The sequence below is a fragment of the Cydia fagiglandana genome, chromosome 4, assembly GCF_963556715.1.
Source record: "Cydia fagiglandana chromosome 4, ilCydFagi1.1, whole genome shotgun sequence".
Lineage (NCBI taxonomy): Eukaryota > Metazoa > Arthropoda > Insecta > Lepidoptera > Tortricidae > Cydia > Cydia fagiglandana.
In genome coordinates this window covers 18058795-18073565 of record NC_085935.1, presented here as the reverse complement: position 1 = coordinate 18073565, position 14771 = coordinate 18058795, and the positions used below count along the sequence as shown (strand labels likewise).

The 14771-nt window shown below is 37.7% G+C and overlaps 1 protein-coding gene across 1 annotated transcript; it reads right to left on the bottom strand.

Annotated features, from left to right (window-relative positions):
* Window positions 1-3208: 3208 nt before the first annotated feature.
* On the bottom strand, window positions 3209-5939 carry LOC134664005 (hypodermin-B-like). The gene is made up of 4 exons (XM_063520569.1): window positions 5600-5939; window positions 5158-5346; window positions 4275-4420; window positions 3209-3381 (listed from the first exon to the last, which is right to left on the bottom strand). The coding sequence occupies exons 1-4, from the start codon at window positions 5855-5857 to the stop codon at window positions 3222-3224; spliced, it is 753 nt and encodes a 250-aa protein (XP_063376639.1). The 5' UTR covers window positions 5858-5939; the 3' UTR covers window positions 3209-3221.
* Between the last annotated feature and the right edge of the window lie 8832 nt (window positions 5940-14771).

Below are 14771 nucleotides of genomic sequence, written 5' to 3'. Positions count from 1 at the left end.
TTTTTCACAGGTCATTGCTTATAACGATTATTGGATTAAGTTTAAAAGCCGGCCAAAACCATGCCAGATTATGCTAAGTGTAGAGTTCCATTGTTGGTTATTCGTCATAATATGCAGACCATAAAGGATTTTGTAGAATCTTAGAGGCGGGCGCGCAGGAGAAGGCCCGTTTCATGCTGTCTATGAACATTTTTCGCAATTGTATTAAAAAACGTTGTTCGACACACGTGCGGAAGTGTCATTTTCACTCGTCCCGAGTCTTGACCCTCGACTCTCGGCTCGGGTCAAGAAACCTCGGTACTCGTGCAAAATGACATACTTCTCGCACTTATATCGAAAACTACTATTGTGAGTTAATAAGAAAGCAGAACAGCACATTCACATTCGCGTGTTACCGTCGATACCCGATGTATCTTTCTAAAATCCGACGGTCATTCTGAGATTTAACGGACTCATATATATTATATCATATAAAGGGCAGTAAAGTAAGAAATGTCTCAGATCAAATATAATTGTCAGCCGAGGCCAAGCCGCCGAGTGATATTAGGCTTTCTTATTTACTGTCTGAGGTTAAAATACTTACTAATTTTCTGCTTGACGTAGCCGGAACTTTGTTTAACGCAGCAGGCTGAAAGTCGACGCTTTCCAGCTGGAGGGTGGAATTACGATACAAATGTAGAAAATTCGCACGTGTATTGTACAACGTTTTACAGTACATATAGCCCTTTTAATTTTCAACATCGTGCTAATTATTGCGTGTGCGATAAAGTAGCATCATGTACTGTAATAGTTATTTACGATACAAGTGCGGAAAAGTTGCGAATTACCTATCCGCACGTGTATCGTACAACGTTTTACAGTACATATATACTGACCCTTTAAACTTTTGACATATGCACGAAAAGTGCTATTTTACGTACTAGTGCGGGAAAATAGGACCAGATGTACCTACTGTAAAATGTATTTTCGTGAACTTATTTGAGTGCGCAGGTAAAAAATATTTTATTTCCTAAGTTAATCCAGTAACTTTGTCGAATTTTGTAACCTGGCTATTTTGCGTCAAATCCGGTAGTTCTGATTTTTTGCAGGCTTGTTTATGATGTTGGCCCAATGAATAATCCAAGTTTGTGACTTCGAGCGCCGAACGCAACTTTGTCAAAATTCGAATAAACCGCAATTTTTTTTAGTTTGGGCGATTATAACCCTAAAGTACTAGTTTTTGGTAGTAACTTCCTAGAGCGTTTTTAAAGTAGACTAAATTGGCTACAATAAGACACTAGAATTGTCTCTGTACATCTAATATTTTCCGAGATAAAGCCTTTTAAAATTTTATAATTTTACATCAGTTCTTAGCTATAATATAAGGGTTAGGTAGGTAATTTATATGGAATTCATCACCGCCACGTTCTACAAAAAATTTATTTTCAATATTTTTTTTTTCAAAATAGGCACTCATACATTTTTTTATGGAATATAAATATTTTGTAGAACGTGGCGGTGATGAATTCCATATAAATTACCTACCTAACCCTTATATTATACCTATTTTATTTATTATTGTGGTGTTGTGGGCCTTTGAGTGTCGCATCGACCAGCATTGATCTATTGTGACGGCCCTTTAAAGTTCATTACTAATGCCCGTTGCATCCAGAAAGTTCCAGATTCTTTGGGCCGTAATGTTCTGTACCTCATAGGGTTGCACTACGTGTCGCCCTAGGTAGGTACTTCTTTTTGACATTAGTGGTCCACAAGAGCAGAGAATGTGCATTGCAGTCTCCTCTGACTCCTGACAGAACCTGCATGTCGCATCTTGTTTCTTCCCAATTTGAAACATATGTTTATTCAACTTACAGTGTCCAGTCAGTATTCTGGTCACCGCGCAGGTTTTGTGCCTTTTGAGTCCTAAAAGCTCTTTAGCAGTTCTGCTGTTGAACCCTTTGATTAGAGCTTTCGAGTGTTCTTGTCCTTTAACGAACTTCCACCACTCGGTTGCTCTCGTTTTTTCTAACTTGCTGAGCAGAGAATATGCATCCCGTTTTGTGATTCCACAGAACGGTTCTGGGCCGACCAGGGGTGTGTCTGCGCCCTTTCTAGCAAGTTCGTCCGCTTCTTCGTTTCCGTTAATGTCGGAGTGCCATGGTACCCATCTAAGTGTGACCTTGTTGGAGTTAGCCAGTGCATTTAGGTTTGTTTTACAGTTCTGGACTAGTTTTGAGTTTGACTCAAGGGATTCTAGTGCCAGCAGAGCAGCCTGGCTGTCTGAGTTGATGTAGATATGCTGGTGTCTTAGGTTTCTATCCAGGTTGATCTCCGCACATTTGTTGATGGCGAAGACTTCTGCCTGGAAGATTGAGGCCTGTGTGCCCATGCTGACGCTAGCTCTGAGCTTAGGTCTCTCACCATAGATCCCACATCCTACATCATTGCCTTTTTTGGAACCATCTGTATACCAAACGTGGCTTCCCTCTTCGACGTACATTTGGTTGTTGATCCATTTGTCTCTAGGAGGTATTTCTACTGTGTACAGTTTGGTGAGATGACATTCGGTGTGCGTGTCATCAGTGGGCATGCTAAGGGTTCTATTTGCAAAAACCCAGGCCTTTAGATTGGCTAATGCCTGAGAGCGCCATTTTGGCCTGTTTAGCGTGCATATTCTGTAGACGCACTGCTTGGCCTCCTTTTGCACCTGCAGGTGGAGTGGTATGATGTCTAGCAGTGCATCTAGGGCCGCTCCCGGTGTCGAGGAGAAGGCGCCTGTTGCTGTTAAACAAGCCGTGCGTTGCAGGCTGTTTAGAGTGTCTATTGCTGTCTTTTATTATTATATTATACCTAAGAACTGATGTAAAATTATAAAATTTTGAAAGGCTTTATCTCGGAAAATATTAGATGTACAGAGACAATTCTAGTGTCTTATTGTAGCAAATTTAGTCTACTTTAAAAACGCCCTAGGAAGTTACTATCAAAACTAGTACTTTAGGGTTATAATCGCCCAAATCTAAAAAAAAATGCGGTTTATTCGATTTTTGACAAAGTTGCGTTCGGCGCTCGAGGTCACAAACTTGGATTATTCATTGGGCCGACATCATAAACAAGCCTGCAAAAAATCAGAACTACCGGATTTGACGCAAACGCAAAATGTATAATTTTACTGTATTAAGTTTGCACTACGCAAAGACAATCCCGCAACCAAAACCACTTCATCGATTAGGAGTTTTTATTTATTAAGAGCAATTCAATTGTTTTGACACGCGCTTAACCCAATCGTAGTAATATGGGACGCTCGTGTAGACCACCAGGCTGCGGGAGACGCTGGTGTCCTTGTAGGAGACGAGGCCTACTATTATGTCCTTGTGGACTAGGAGGCCGCTGCCGGAGTCTCCTCTGCACCAAAAAAAAGGTTGTTAGGCATGTCACAATGTGATCATGAAATAAAATCCAATTTTAGTAAATTAAAAATAAAGTTTGCACTAATGAAAGTAAATTAATAAGTAAATTGTACTCGGGGGGCCAATAATTAATTAATTAAGGTTTCATCTTGTTTTGATACGACTTTGATCGTGCCATCAGTAAATCAATATATGACATCTGGGGAATCCTCCCGGTACTGAGTTTGTATGGCGAGAACCGGGAATTCCCGGTTCCGGTACTGTGTTTGTATAGAAAACCAGTACCGGGAGCACTCCCTAATGACATCGAAATGCCTCATAACACGACTCCCGATTTCATTTTGTGATGGGTCATCATAAAACGTAAGCCACTAATTACTCAATGTCGAATCAAAATAAGATGACATATTGAATTGTTGATACAGAATCGGCCCCAGGGTTAAGAAAATATCTATATGAACTTATGTAAAAAACCATATTATGTTCGGATTGACATAACTATTAATCATTAAGGGGCCCACAGATTACCAGTTCGCCGGACGATATCAGCCTGTCAGTTGTTCGGAACTGTCACCTTTGCGATTAACTGACAGGCTGATATAGTCTGGCGAACTGGTAATCTGTGGCCCCGTTTAGCCCAAGCAAACCCGGTTTCTTTATACATAAGGTATATGATATGATCAAATTTCTACACATATATTTTTTTTTTTTATTATGAATGGGCTTACTCATGGCCACAGACTAGCCGAGGCGTAGACGTGGCCTACGATGGAGCGAGCTCGCCCAGAAGGTGCCTGTTCACTCTTGATTTGAAGGTTGGTTGGTTGTATTTTATTAATTAATAATGTAGAAATACGAGTAGCGAGTACCTATGGTACATGTACTTACTTAGAAGCGAAATTTCCTTTGGCGTGACTTTGACCACCGCAAATAGTTCCTCTGGGCGCATTGTGTAGGACCTTTGTACACTGCTGATGGGACCACAGTTTCTGTCTCGTGTGTTTGAGCATGATCGAATTATCGTAGTCCTGTTCCTAAAATAATTAATAAGTAGGTATAATATTAGTTAAATATAAAATTTTATATGGAAATTTTGCCAAATTCTATTCGTCTTAAGGTGACATTAAGATGGCAACTGCAGCCTTATCACAAGATTATTTTTCCGGTATTGCCGCTGCGGCCTTAACGCGTACCCCGTCACTGGCAACATCTTTGATAAAGTGACGTTCATAGACTTACTAGCACTTTAATCCAAGTTACCAAAAATCCAAGTCATTTGGGGCTTTCCATCAGATAATCATCCTTATGATTCATGTTCAATAAGGACATTTCTATCAGAAATATTGTTGGAATTTCAGATAAGAAAGACCTTATTGCACTTATGTCTATTAAGCATAAGGACCTTTCTGAGATGGAAAGCCACATTTAATCAAGGGACAACGTCCGCGTTAAGGCTAGTGGTTATGGTTTTTTCCACAGAATAAATAATAGTACTGAGTACAGAAGATTCACTCTCTAACAAAATGCATTTATTACGACGGATATGACTGCAAGGTGGCGCAAACGCGAGCAGGCGTCCGTTGCGTAGCGGTGCGCGGCAACTACTCGTACTACTGCTAGACACCAAACTTGGTGTGGGCCGCAGGTACTGTAGCAACGACTGCTCTTTTTACAAATGCAGAAGACGCTGGTTCAATCCCAACCCGAGGTACTGGAGGCATGGTCACTTTGTTTACTTACTGACAGCAATTAGCTTAAAACCTTTCCTTACTTCGATTGCGCCCCACCCAGCCAAGTCAGCCATGTGAGTTTTTGGTGGATGTTTCATTAGCACCACTCTCTTCACCTTATTTCCCAATGTTAATGGCTTTTTTAGTCTACATAGACCTATGTCATGTGTGACGCGTATTGGATCCCATTGGTTGTGCTGCTCGAAGTTCTTGACTTTGTATAGAGTTCCCTTAAAATAAAATGAATTATTATTTACTAATGAATTTTAAGAAGATACCAAGTATTCAGAAAAATACGTGTCTCGATAAGATGTAGTGTAGGTAGTACCCTCAGATTTAGTTAAGGGCGATGTGTAATGAAGCCTCGTGGTCATCAGCTACCACGCCGTTCGTTGGTGGGTTGAGAACCGGCAACCCACCAAATACGAGAAAAAAAAACAAAATTACAAAATTAACACAACAGCACAATACTGGGCATACAACCTTATCTCTATTAAGACTCCCAACAGACGCTGTAATTTTATGGATATCATCCAAACAGTGCGCGGCAGTCACCAATAGTACTTGGTTCAGTATAGATGACCCACAAATGTAACTGCCATCTGTTCCCGTTAACGTCAAAAAAGCGACATGAGGGAATTCTTTTATTGTCTCAACAACATCACCACCGACAATAAAACCCTCTTCTTCTCCAATTACTGCTTTAATGAAGCCAAATACTAAAAAGAGTCCAACTGCCATCGTTTCTTGAAGCAAAGTGAAGATTAGCTTATCGATTAATCATACTTCTGCTCGGATTATTGCCAATAACGAGCATCAGGGTTAAATTAAAAATGTGTTTTTGTGTGTCACGTGTTCAAACTACCAATAACCTAAAAATATGTCTTAAGTTAAACGATACACTGGATTTTCGTGACACCAGCCAAAATTATAATGTTGAACAAATTATAAAGACTTTACGAAACACTACTCCGCAGTTCGACTTCACAATTTAATGAGTCGAAAACGTTCAGGAAAAGCGGCGTGTTTTCTAAATACAAATATTTGCTACATATTTCTAAGACTTTTATCATGCAAATTTTAAGAACTAGAAAGTTTTAATATCCCTATAAAGGTAAAGTACGGAAATTCGACATTTATTCAAGAATCCACAGAAAAGTTGTACATAAATGTGTATAAACTTAACTTACACTAAAAAAATTGCATCATCAGATCATGACATGATGATTATTGACTAACTTTACAGAATATCTTCTGTAAAGTTAGTCTTATTGCTATTACTACCGCAAAGTAGGATAATTTTCCGGTAGAATCAGGTACATGCAAAATTCTACTTATGAGGTTTTAGGAAAAAAACTATATAGCATTCTATTTCAGGGTCGAGGTTGTGTCATTTGTAAATTGGTGTCTCCAGAGTCCTCCATTTGACATTGACTTTATTTTATTAAAATTTTCCTTTTCAGAGTACTATGACGCAAATAATAATGGCAGCTAGGACAAATGAGATCCAGATGTCCGGACTTCAGATTTCCATGTAAATAATGTTTTATTCATCCAACCCAAATCCTTTAGATTGTAATAGGTGAGGGTGAGCTCTGGGTAAGTGGTCCAGAACCCCCAAGATCTACCTACTTAAAAATTCAAAAATGCTTACGGCTAACTACGAGCATAGATAGGGTCGTGGTTTCTGCCACTATGGAGTGAGAATAGATATCCAAATATTTAAAATAGGACGCCAGGATACTATACTCATCAAACGTATGACATATCCAAATGAAAATACAAATTTATTTACTAAATACTTTTATTCACTTTACATCACAATAAGACCTGCTGCGGCCTCGAGACTTAACATTTAAATTACGTACCGTACTATTACTAATTAAATTTAACTTAAGTACATCTCAGGCATATTTGGGCCTGTAATACACACAAAATCCTACATAGGAATTGCAGGTTTCATATTAATAATAGAATTTACCATGTAGAAAGTTCATGTTAAAAAGAAATTCAGACTTAAATATTGTTTATCCTTTCCAGCAAAGGAACACAGTCACTAATGTAAATATAAGTTTTTAACTCACAGTTTTATCGAATAAACACTTCACCTCGAGTCCAAAAATTAAGTGGAGAAGACGGCTTCCCCTCTAGCATGGTGCGACACCACCCTAGATCTTCCAAAAGCCATAGGGCCAATAAGGGACCAAGAAGGCAAGCCAAGGGCCAAGCCAAGGCAAGAAGTAGGCCTAGCCAAAGGACAGGCCTAGCCAAAAGACAGGCCTAGCCAAAGGCAAGAAGGGACCCTAGAAACAAAGAAAATGTTCTAGGTTTTAGCGAGGTTATGTTATAAAAAATATATTATATTTTTAATTTAATTGGGACAAAGCGCGATTTAGCTGGCGGATTATAATGAGAGTAAAAATCCTTACCGGTTTCTAAGCCGAGTCCCTTATATTAGACACCAGACGTGGCGACGTAGGCACACGCGGTGAAACAAAATGATGCCTCATATTTGTAAAGGGATTGCTGGAAAATCACACCAAAACACGACATTAGCTAATTGCAATTGACAATAAACAACTTCGTCTTTCCTTCCGTATATTTAGAAAGTGGGGACAACTCACCAAGTTGGTTTGAAAGAGGTGAAAAGGTTATGCCGCCATTACCGGCGCATAGGAAGCTAGGTTAATCATATTTTGGGCCAAGCTGGAACAAAATATATCCACGATTAAAACATTGAACACCGAATTTAACCGAGTTTTAGGAAATACAATCTTTAAATAAAATACATACCCCATGAATTAATTGCCGACCTGATGTCGAAATTACGTCTTACATCTTGTCACGGAATATCCCAGTGATCAAGCGAAAAATCAAATGGCAAAAACCACAGACAAAGTGGTGAATGGAAAACTTCCCATTCAATGACATCGCAACTGACCGGATCCAATTTACAGAAAACCGAAGTCACCAAAAATAAAAAGAATTACTAATTTCGAAAGCTAAAAATAAGGACATTATTTATAACTACGAATTGCAAAATATAAAAGAACACATACCAAATGTTTATTCATAAATACTCTTTATGTATGACTGATTGTCTGTGCAAAACCACAGACAACAAACCAACTGTCATTGACGTACGTCAATGTTTACCGCGACAGTAATAAACAACACCGATTCAACCCGCTTTACCAAGTCAAAGCTATTTATATGTAGTGTAACCATGTACAAATGTATTTCAATTGTGAAATGTGTAAACTCCAAAGAAAACAAGGTATTTATGTCCCAGCACAATGCAGGAACGAACAATGGATGCGCTAAATGCGACGATTTATAGATGATTGATGACCTACCATTCCGGTAAGTTTTATCCTCTAAATATAGCCAAAAGCGTATATGTGAAGATTAAAAACAACATTTCTGGTCTCCGACCTTGACCTATCTACTCTAATACCCGTGTAGAACGTATAATAACCACCAAATTCTTACCAAACAAACATCTACTTTTCTAACCTATAAAGTGCCTATCTACAATAATCTTCAGACGTTTATAACACTGGGTGCCTACCCTAAAGTGTTACAGTTCATCTTTAGTTGGGTTAAAAAAAAAATTTTTTTTTGAAAAAAAAAATATTTTTTTTTTTAAATTATGCGTCTAATATGAAGTTACACCTTAACTTACCAAACTTAACCACGAGAACACAGATAATCCGTAAAGAAAACAAACCTTATGACAAAAATTATACCTATGACTTGGTGAATGGCCAATTCAACCAAGGAAAACTAACAACTAATTTTGATCCGGGTCTACTTATTCCTAGTGAACACTTACCTAAATCTAGAAGATGATGTCAAAGACGGCAACCCGAAAAATAACTTTCCCTTTATTAAAGAAATTGCCTATCACCGACAAAGGTGGAACTAAGTAAAGAGCTGCATCATCTAGCCAATACACAATTCCTATATCGACAAACAAAAGTTTAGTCACAGTTTATTGAGAACGTAGTCTCGTTTCACGATTTAATAACGTTTTATAGAGTAGTCCCACTTAAGGGTTTATAAGTAAAGTAAGTTTCTGTAGTTTATTCAGATTATTTAATTTTTTATGTCTTTATAAGGACATATCAAGATTAAGATTGGTCCGTATGCATCCGGTACCAATATATATATAGAATCAAATACATGGAACGATTACCCGGTCTGATGAAAACAAGCTTGCGTCAGGCTGCATTCAGTTCAGTAGGTAAGTTCAGTATTTAGTATCATATAGGATATTTCCAATTTAAGTATTGAGCCAACAAGTGAAAAGACGAGTACCGCTACGAAGACGGCTCGGCTTCACCAGGACGTACAATATCTTTTATATGAAAGTTACCTAGAAGTTTTCCTTCTAAGGATTTTAAAGAGTATACAAGAGGACTTAATTTTTTATGAATGACACACTTGTCATAACGGGGCGCTAATTTAGCTGAGAAATGTTTTGCTGCATTTGACAATGGGAAACATCTTTTATAAACGATTTGCCCTTCTTCTAGTTCTACGTGACGCTTCCTCATGTTGTAATACCTAGCATTACGTTCATGGGAGGCGATCAACGAGTTACGCACTTTTTGAAATATAGTTTTGAGCTCTTTAAGTTTATCAGAAAAAGCACCACTAGTATCTAATTCGAGCGCGTTTTGATCTATAGGACCTTCACTATTATAAAGAGAACCATCTAGAATCATCTGACGACCATGTGTTAGAAAATACGGTGTATCTTTAGTTACTTCGTGACGAGCTGTATTTAATGCACATTGTATTTCCGATATGTTCTTATCCCAGTTACGGTGATCAGAACGCACGTATGAAGCAATAGTTCTTACAAGTTCACGGTTCACTCGTTCCGTTTGATTCGTCTGAGGATGATATCTAGGGTTATAGAAAATATGAGGGACATTATATTTGGACATTAAGTCTCGAAAGTCTTTTGAAGTAAATTGAACACCATTGTCGCAGAATATATATTTAGGAACCCCATGTATAAGAAATATCCCTTTTTCCATACACTTAACTATAGCTTTCGCAGTTATGTTGCGTAGTGGAAACAGAGTCACATACTTACTGAAATAATCAGCACATACAAAAAGATACTGATTTCTCAAATAAGACGGAGGAAAGGGACCAAGAATATCACAAGATATGGCTTCGCCTGGTGACGATATACGTCGGGGATTACCCATCAAGCCAGGACGAGCTAAATTAACAGGTTTATAAGTTTTACAAATTTCACAATAATCGACGTATTCATCCACGTCTTGAAACAACGTAGGCCAATAATATAAGTCCGCTATTTTGGAATGGGTTTTAGCCACGCCAAAATGACCGGCAGTAGGATCATCATGATACTTATTTAAGATTTCATTTCGATGCTCATAAGGGAGTACCAGCTTCCAGTCAAATTGAGCTGTCAGACGATACTTATTCTTAGAGTAACGGAAAAGTTTATCATTTTCAATTTTAAAGTTGGGAAAGAGAGAAGGTTTTTCAGATACCTTTTTATATATATCAAGATACCAAGGGTCTTGAGTAGTAACAGAATTTATAGAACTGACATGAATACGAGAAAGACAGTCAGGTATGACATGTTCTTTGCCCTTTCGATGAATAATTTCAAAGTTAAAGAATTTATATTAAAAGTCTTAACCGTTTCATAAATAATCTCCCTAACAATACGAGATTCGTTAGGAGATTGAAAGTCATCATCCGAACCAGACGACGCAGAAGAGCCTTGCTCATTCAACCGATCCAATAAAGAAGTAATTAACGTTTTCAACAGAAGTACCGCTTCGGTCTCCTGAGGCAACCGTGAAATACGACACAATAGATATTTGCAACGCGAGGATAGCCTGTCGATCGCCGCTGCTGATAATTCTCCTTTTGCTTCTAACTCTATCTCCTCTACCTTATGCTGACAGAGTTCTAATTCGGAAGCTTCATTACTTATTACCAAGTCCGGGAACTTTAAACTACCCTTTTTGGCTAAATCTGCAGTCTGTTTCAAAGCTTGACACAGACTGGATCTACGTGAGATGGGATTAACCGGAAGTCTGCGAATCGCTAATTCATGTGACATTTCGTCTTTATGTAAATGGGTGATTTTACAACCAGCTTTTATGAAATCCATTTTTCGAGATTGATATGTAATATCAGAAGTAAGTCAGTTTCAGGTATAGAGTTATAATATTTTAAAGATAAGTTAAAATTTTATTAGATTTTAACCCTTTTAAAGTATTTTAAAATATTGAGAAAATCTCTTTAAGTATAGCTAATTATTTAGCGTATAAAGTATAGCTTTATTTATAAATTGGTTAAATTTATAAGTTTAACCTCCAACACAAACAACAACTTCAAACAACAACTTCAAACAACAACTTGCAATTCCCTTTACATATAAAAACCTTAATACTAAAATATTTCTAAAATGTTTCACTTGGAAATGTCATACTCCATAGGCCATACGTTGGGCACGCCACTGTAATAGGTGAGGGTGAGCTCTGGGTAAGTGGTCCAGAACCCCCAAGATCTACCTACTTAAAAATTCAAAAATGCTTACGGCTAACTACGAGCATAGATAGGGTCGTGGTTTCTGCCACTATGGAGTGAGAATAGATATCCAAATATTTAAAATAGGACGCCAGGATACTATACTCATCAAACGTATGACATATCCAAATGAAAATACAAATTTATTTACTAAATACTTTTATTCACTTTACATCACAATAAGACCTGCTGCGGCCTCGAGACTTAACATTTAAATTACGTACCGTACTATTACTAATTAAATTTAACTTAAGTACATCTCAGGCATATTTGGGCCTGTAATACACACAAAATCCTACATAGGAATTGCAGGTTTCATATTAATAATAGAATTTACCATGTAGAAAGTTCATGTTAAAAAGAAATTCAGACTTAAATATTGTTTATCCTTTCCAGCAAAGGAACACAGTCACTAATGTAAATATAAGTTTTTAACTCACAGTTTTATCGAATAAACACTTCACCTCGAGTCCAAAAATTAAGTGGAGAAGACGGCTTCCCCTCTAGCATGGTGCGACACCACCCTAGATCTTCCAAAAGCCATAGGGCCAATAAGGGACCAAGAAGGCAAGCCAAGGGCCAAGCCAAGGCAAGAAGTAGGCCTAGCCAAAGGACAGGCCTAGCCAAAAGACAGGCCTAGCCAAAGGCAAGAAGGGACCCTAGAAACAAAGAAAATGTTCTAGGTTTTAGCGAGGTTATGTTATAAAAAATATATTATATTTTTAATTTAATTGGGACAAAGCGCGATTTAGCTGGCGGATTATAATGAGAGTAAAAATCCTTACCGGTTTCTAAGCCGAGTCCCTTATATTAGACACCAGACGTGGCGACGTAGGCACACGCGGTGAAACAAAATGATGCCTCATATTTGTAAAGGGATTGCTGGAAAATCACACCAAAACACGACATTAGCTAATTGCAATTGACAATAAACAACTTCGTCTTTCCTTCCGTATATTTAGAAAGTGGGGACAACTCACCAAGTTGGTTTGAAAGAGGTGAAAAGGTTATGCCGCCATTACCGGCGCATAGGAAGCTAGGTTAATCATATTTTGGGCCAAGCTGGAACAAAATATATCCACGATTAAAACATTGAACACCGAATTTAACCGAGTTTTAGGAAATACAATCTTTAAATAAAATACATACCCCATGAATTAATTGCCGACCTGATGTCGAAATTACGTCTTACATCTTGTCACGGAATATCCCAGTGATCAAGCGAAAAATCAAATGGCAAAAACCACAGACAAAGTGGTGAATGGAAAACTTCCCATTCAATGACATCGCAACTGACCGGATCCAATTTACAGAAAACCGAAGTCACCAAAAATAAAAAGAATTACTAATTTCGAAAGCTAAAAATAAGGACATTATTTATAACTACGAATTGCAAAATATAAAAGAACACATACCAAATGTTTATTCATAAATACTCTTTATGTATGACTGATTGTCTGTGCAAAACCACAGACAACAAACCAACTGTCATTGACGTACGTCAATGTTTACCGCGACAGTAATAAACAACACCGATTCAACCCGCTTTACCAAGTCAAAGCTATTTATATGTAGTGTAACCATGTACAAATGTATTTCAATTGTGAAATGTGTAAACTCCAAAGAAAACAAGGTATTTATGTCCCAGCACAATGCAGGAACGAACAATGGATGCGCTAAATGCGACGATTTATAGATGATTGATGACCTACCATTCCGGTAAGTTTTATCCTCTAAATATAGCCAAAAGCGTATATGTGAAGATTAAAAACAACATTTCTGGTCTCCGACCTTGACCTATCTACTCTAATACCCGTGTAGAACGTATAATAACCACCAAATTCTTACCAAACAAACATCTACTTTTCTAACCTATAAAGTGCCTATCTACAATAATCTTCAGACGTTTATAACACTGGGTGCCTACCCTAAAGTGTTACAAGATTATTCTAGATTCGTGTGGAACGGTGAACATATATAGCTATTCATGCTATGCTAGCATTACGTTCATACGTACCAAGAAATTAAACTCTACTCCATTGTTTTTTTTTAAATTGATGTCATTATGTTATGATCTATGTGTGCTTAGTTAATATTTAGTAGTAGGTACCTATGCTTACTTTATAATTACTTAAGATGTCCGGTTGATTATATAGGTACCTATACATATTGAAGGACCGTTCAGTCTAAGGTTTGTTTTTATATAATAGCGTTATTAGTTATCATTTTGACCCATCCGATATCTGATATCAGTACCCTTATCACGAGTTTGACACTGACGTATTCGCTAGCGACTACGTAAACTAACTAGCGATTCAAGCCTCATGGTGTGGGTACAGGTGACCCTTGCAGAAATACAGATACTAAGGCTAGAGAGTACCCCTTGGAATCAAGTCCTTTTATTTTAAAGGCACTTTTTCCCATTTTAATTGTATTCGTATCCGACATCCGATACCCGATCGGACATATGAAAACACTTTAAAGTGTTGCGTTTGCATAGAATTACTAATGCATAAAGGCGTTCTCACATAAATCGTAAGTCGCGGGAATTATGACACAGACGCCGGCTATGCTGAGTTGCGTCACGCGACAATTGTGCTGGGAATCAAAATGCTCCGATTCGGCTCACCATACAAAACTAAATCAGTAACTTTAAATCGACTGAACCGATTCCTTGAATTCATTTGTTGTTGTATATTAACTGCCATATTCGAACTTTAAGATACGATTTCTTCAAAGAATAACGTCACTTTTGACACTGACATATCTAATCCATATCGTTTCTAGATCTATTAATTGACGTATCTTAAAGTTAGAATCGAGCCGCAAGTCGTCTCGATGATTACCTGGTTAAGGGCGGTTTCAGGCAAAGTATAGTCGATTTTAACTTCCTAACTGTCATATAAGGGTGTTTTAAATACCTACTTCATGTCTGGGTAGGACACATGTAGGCACGAGGTTGAAAACGTTTGACAGAAACTCGTTATAAATGTACCTACTTAACGGTAAGCAGGATGCATATTTCGCATTGTTCTGTCCATAATATTAAAGTTTTCGGTCGTAAACC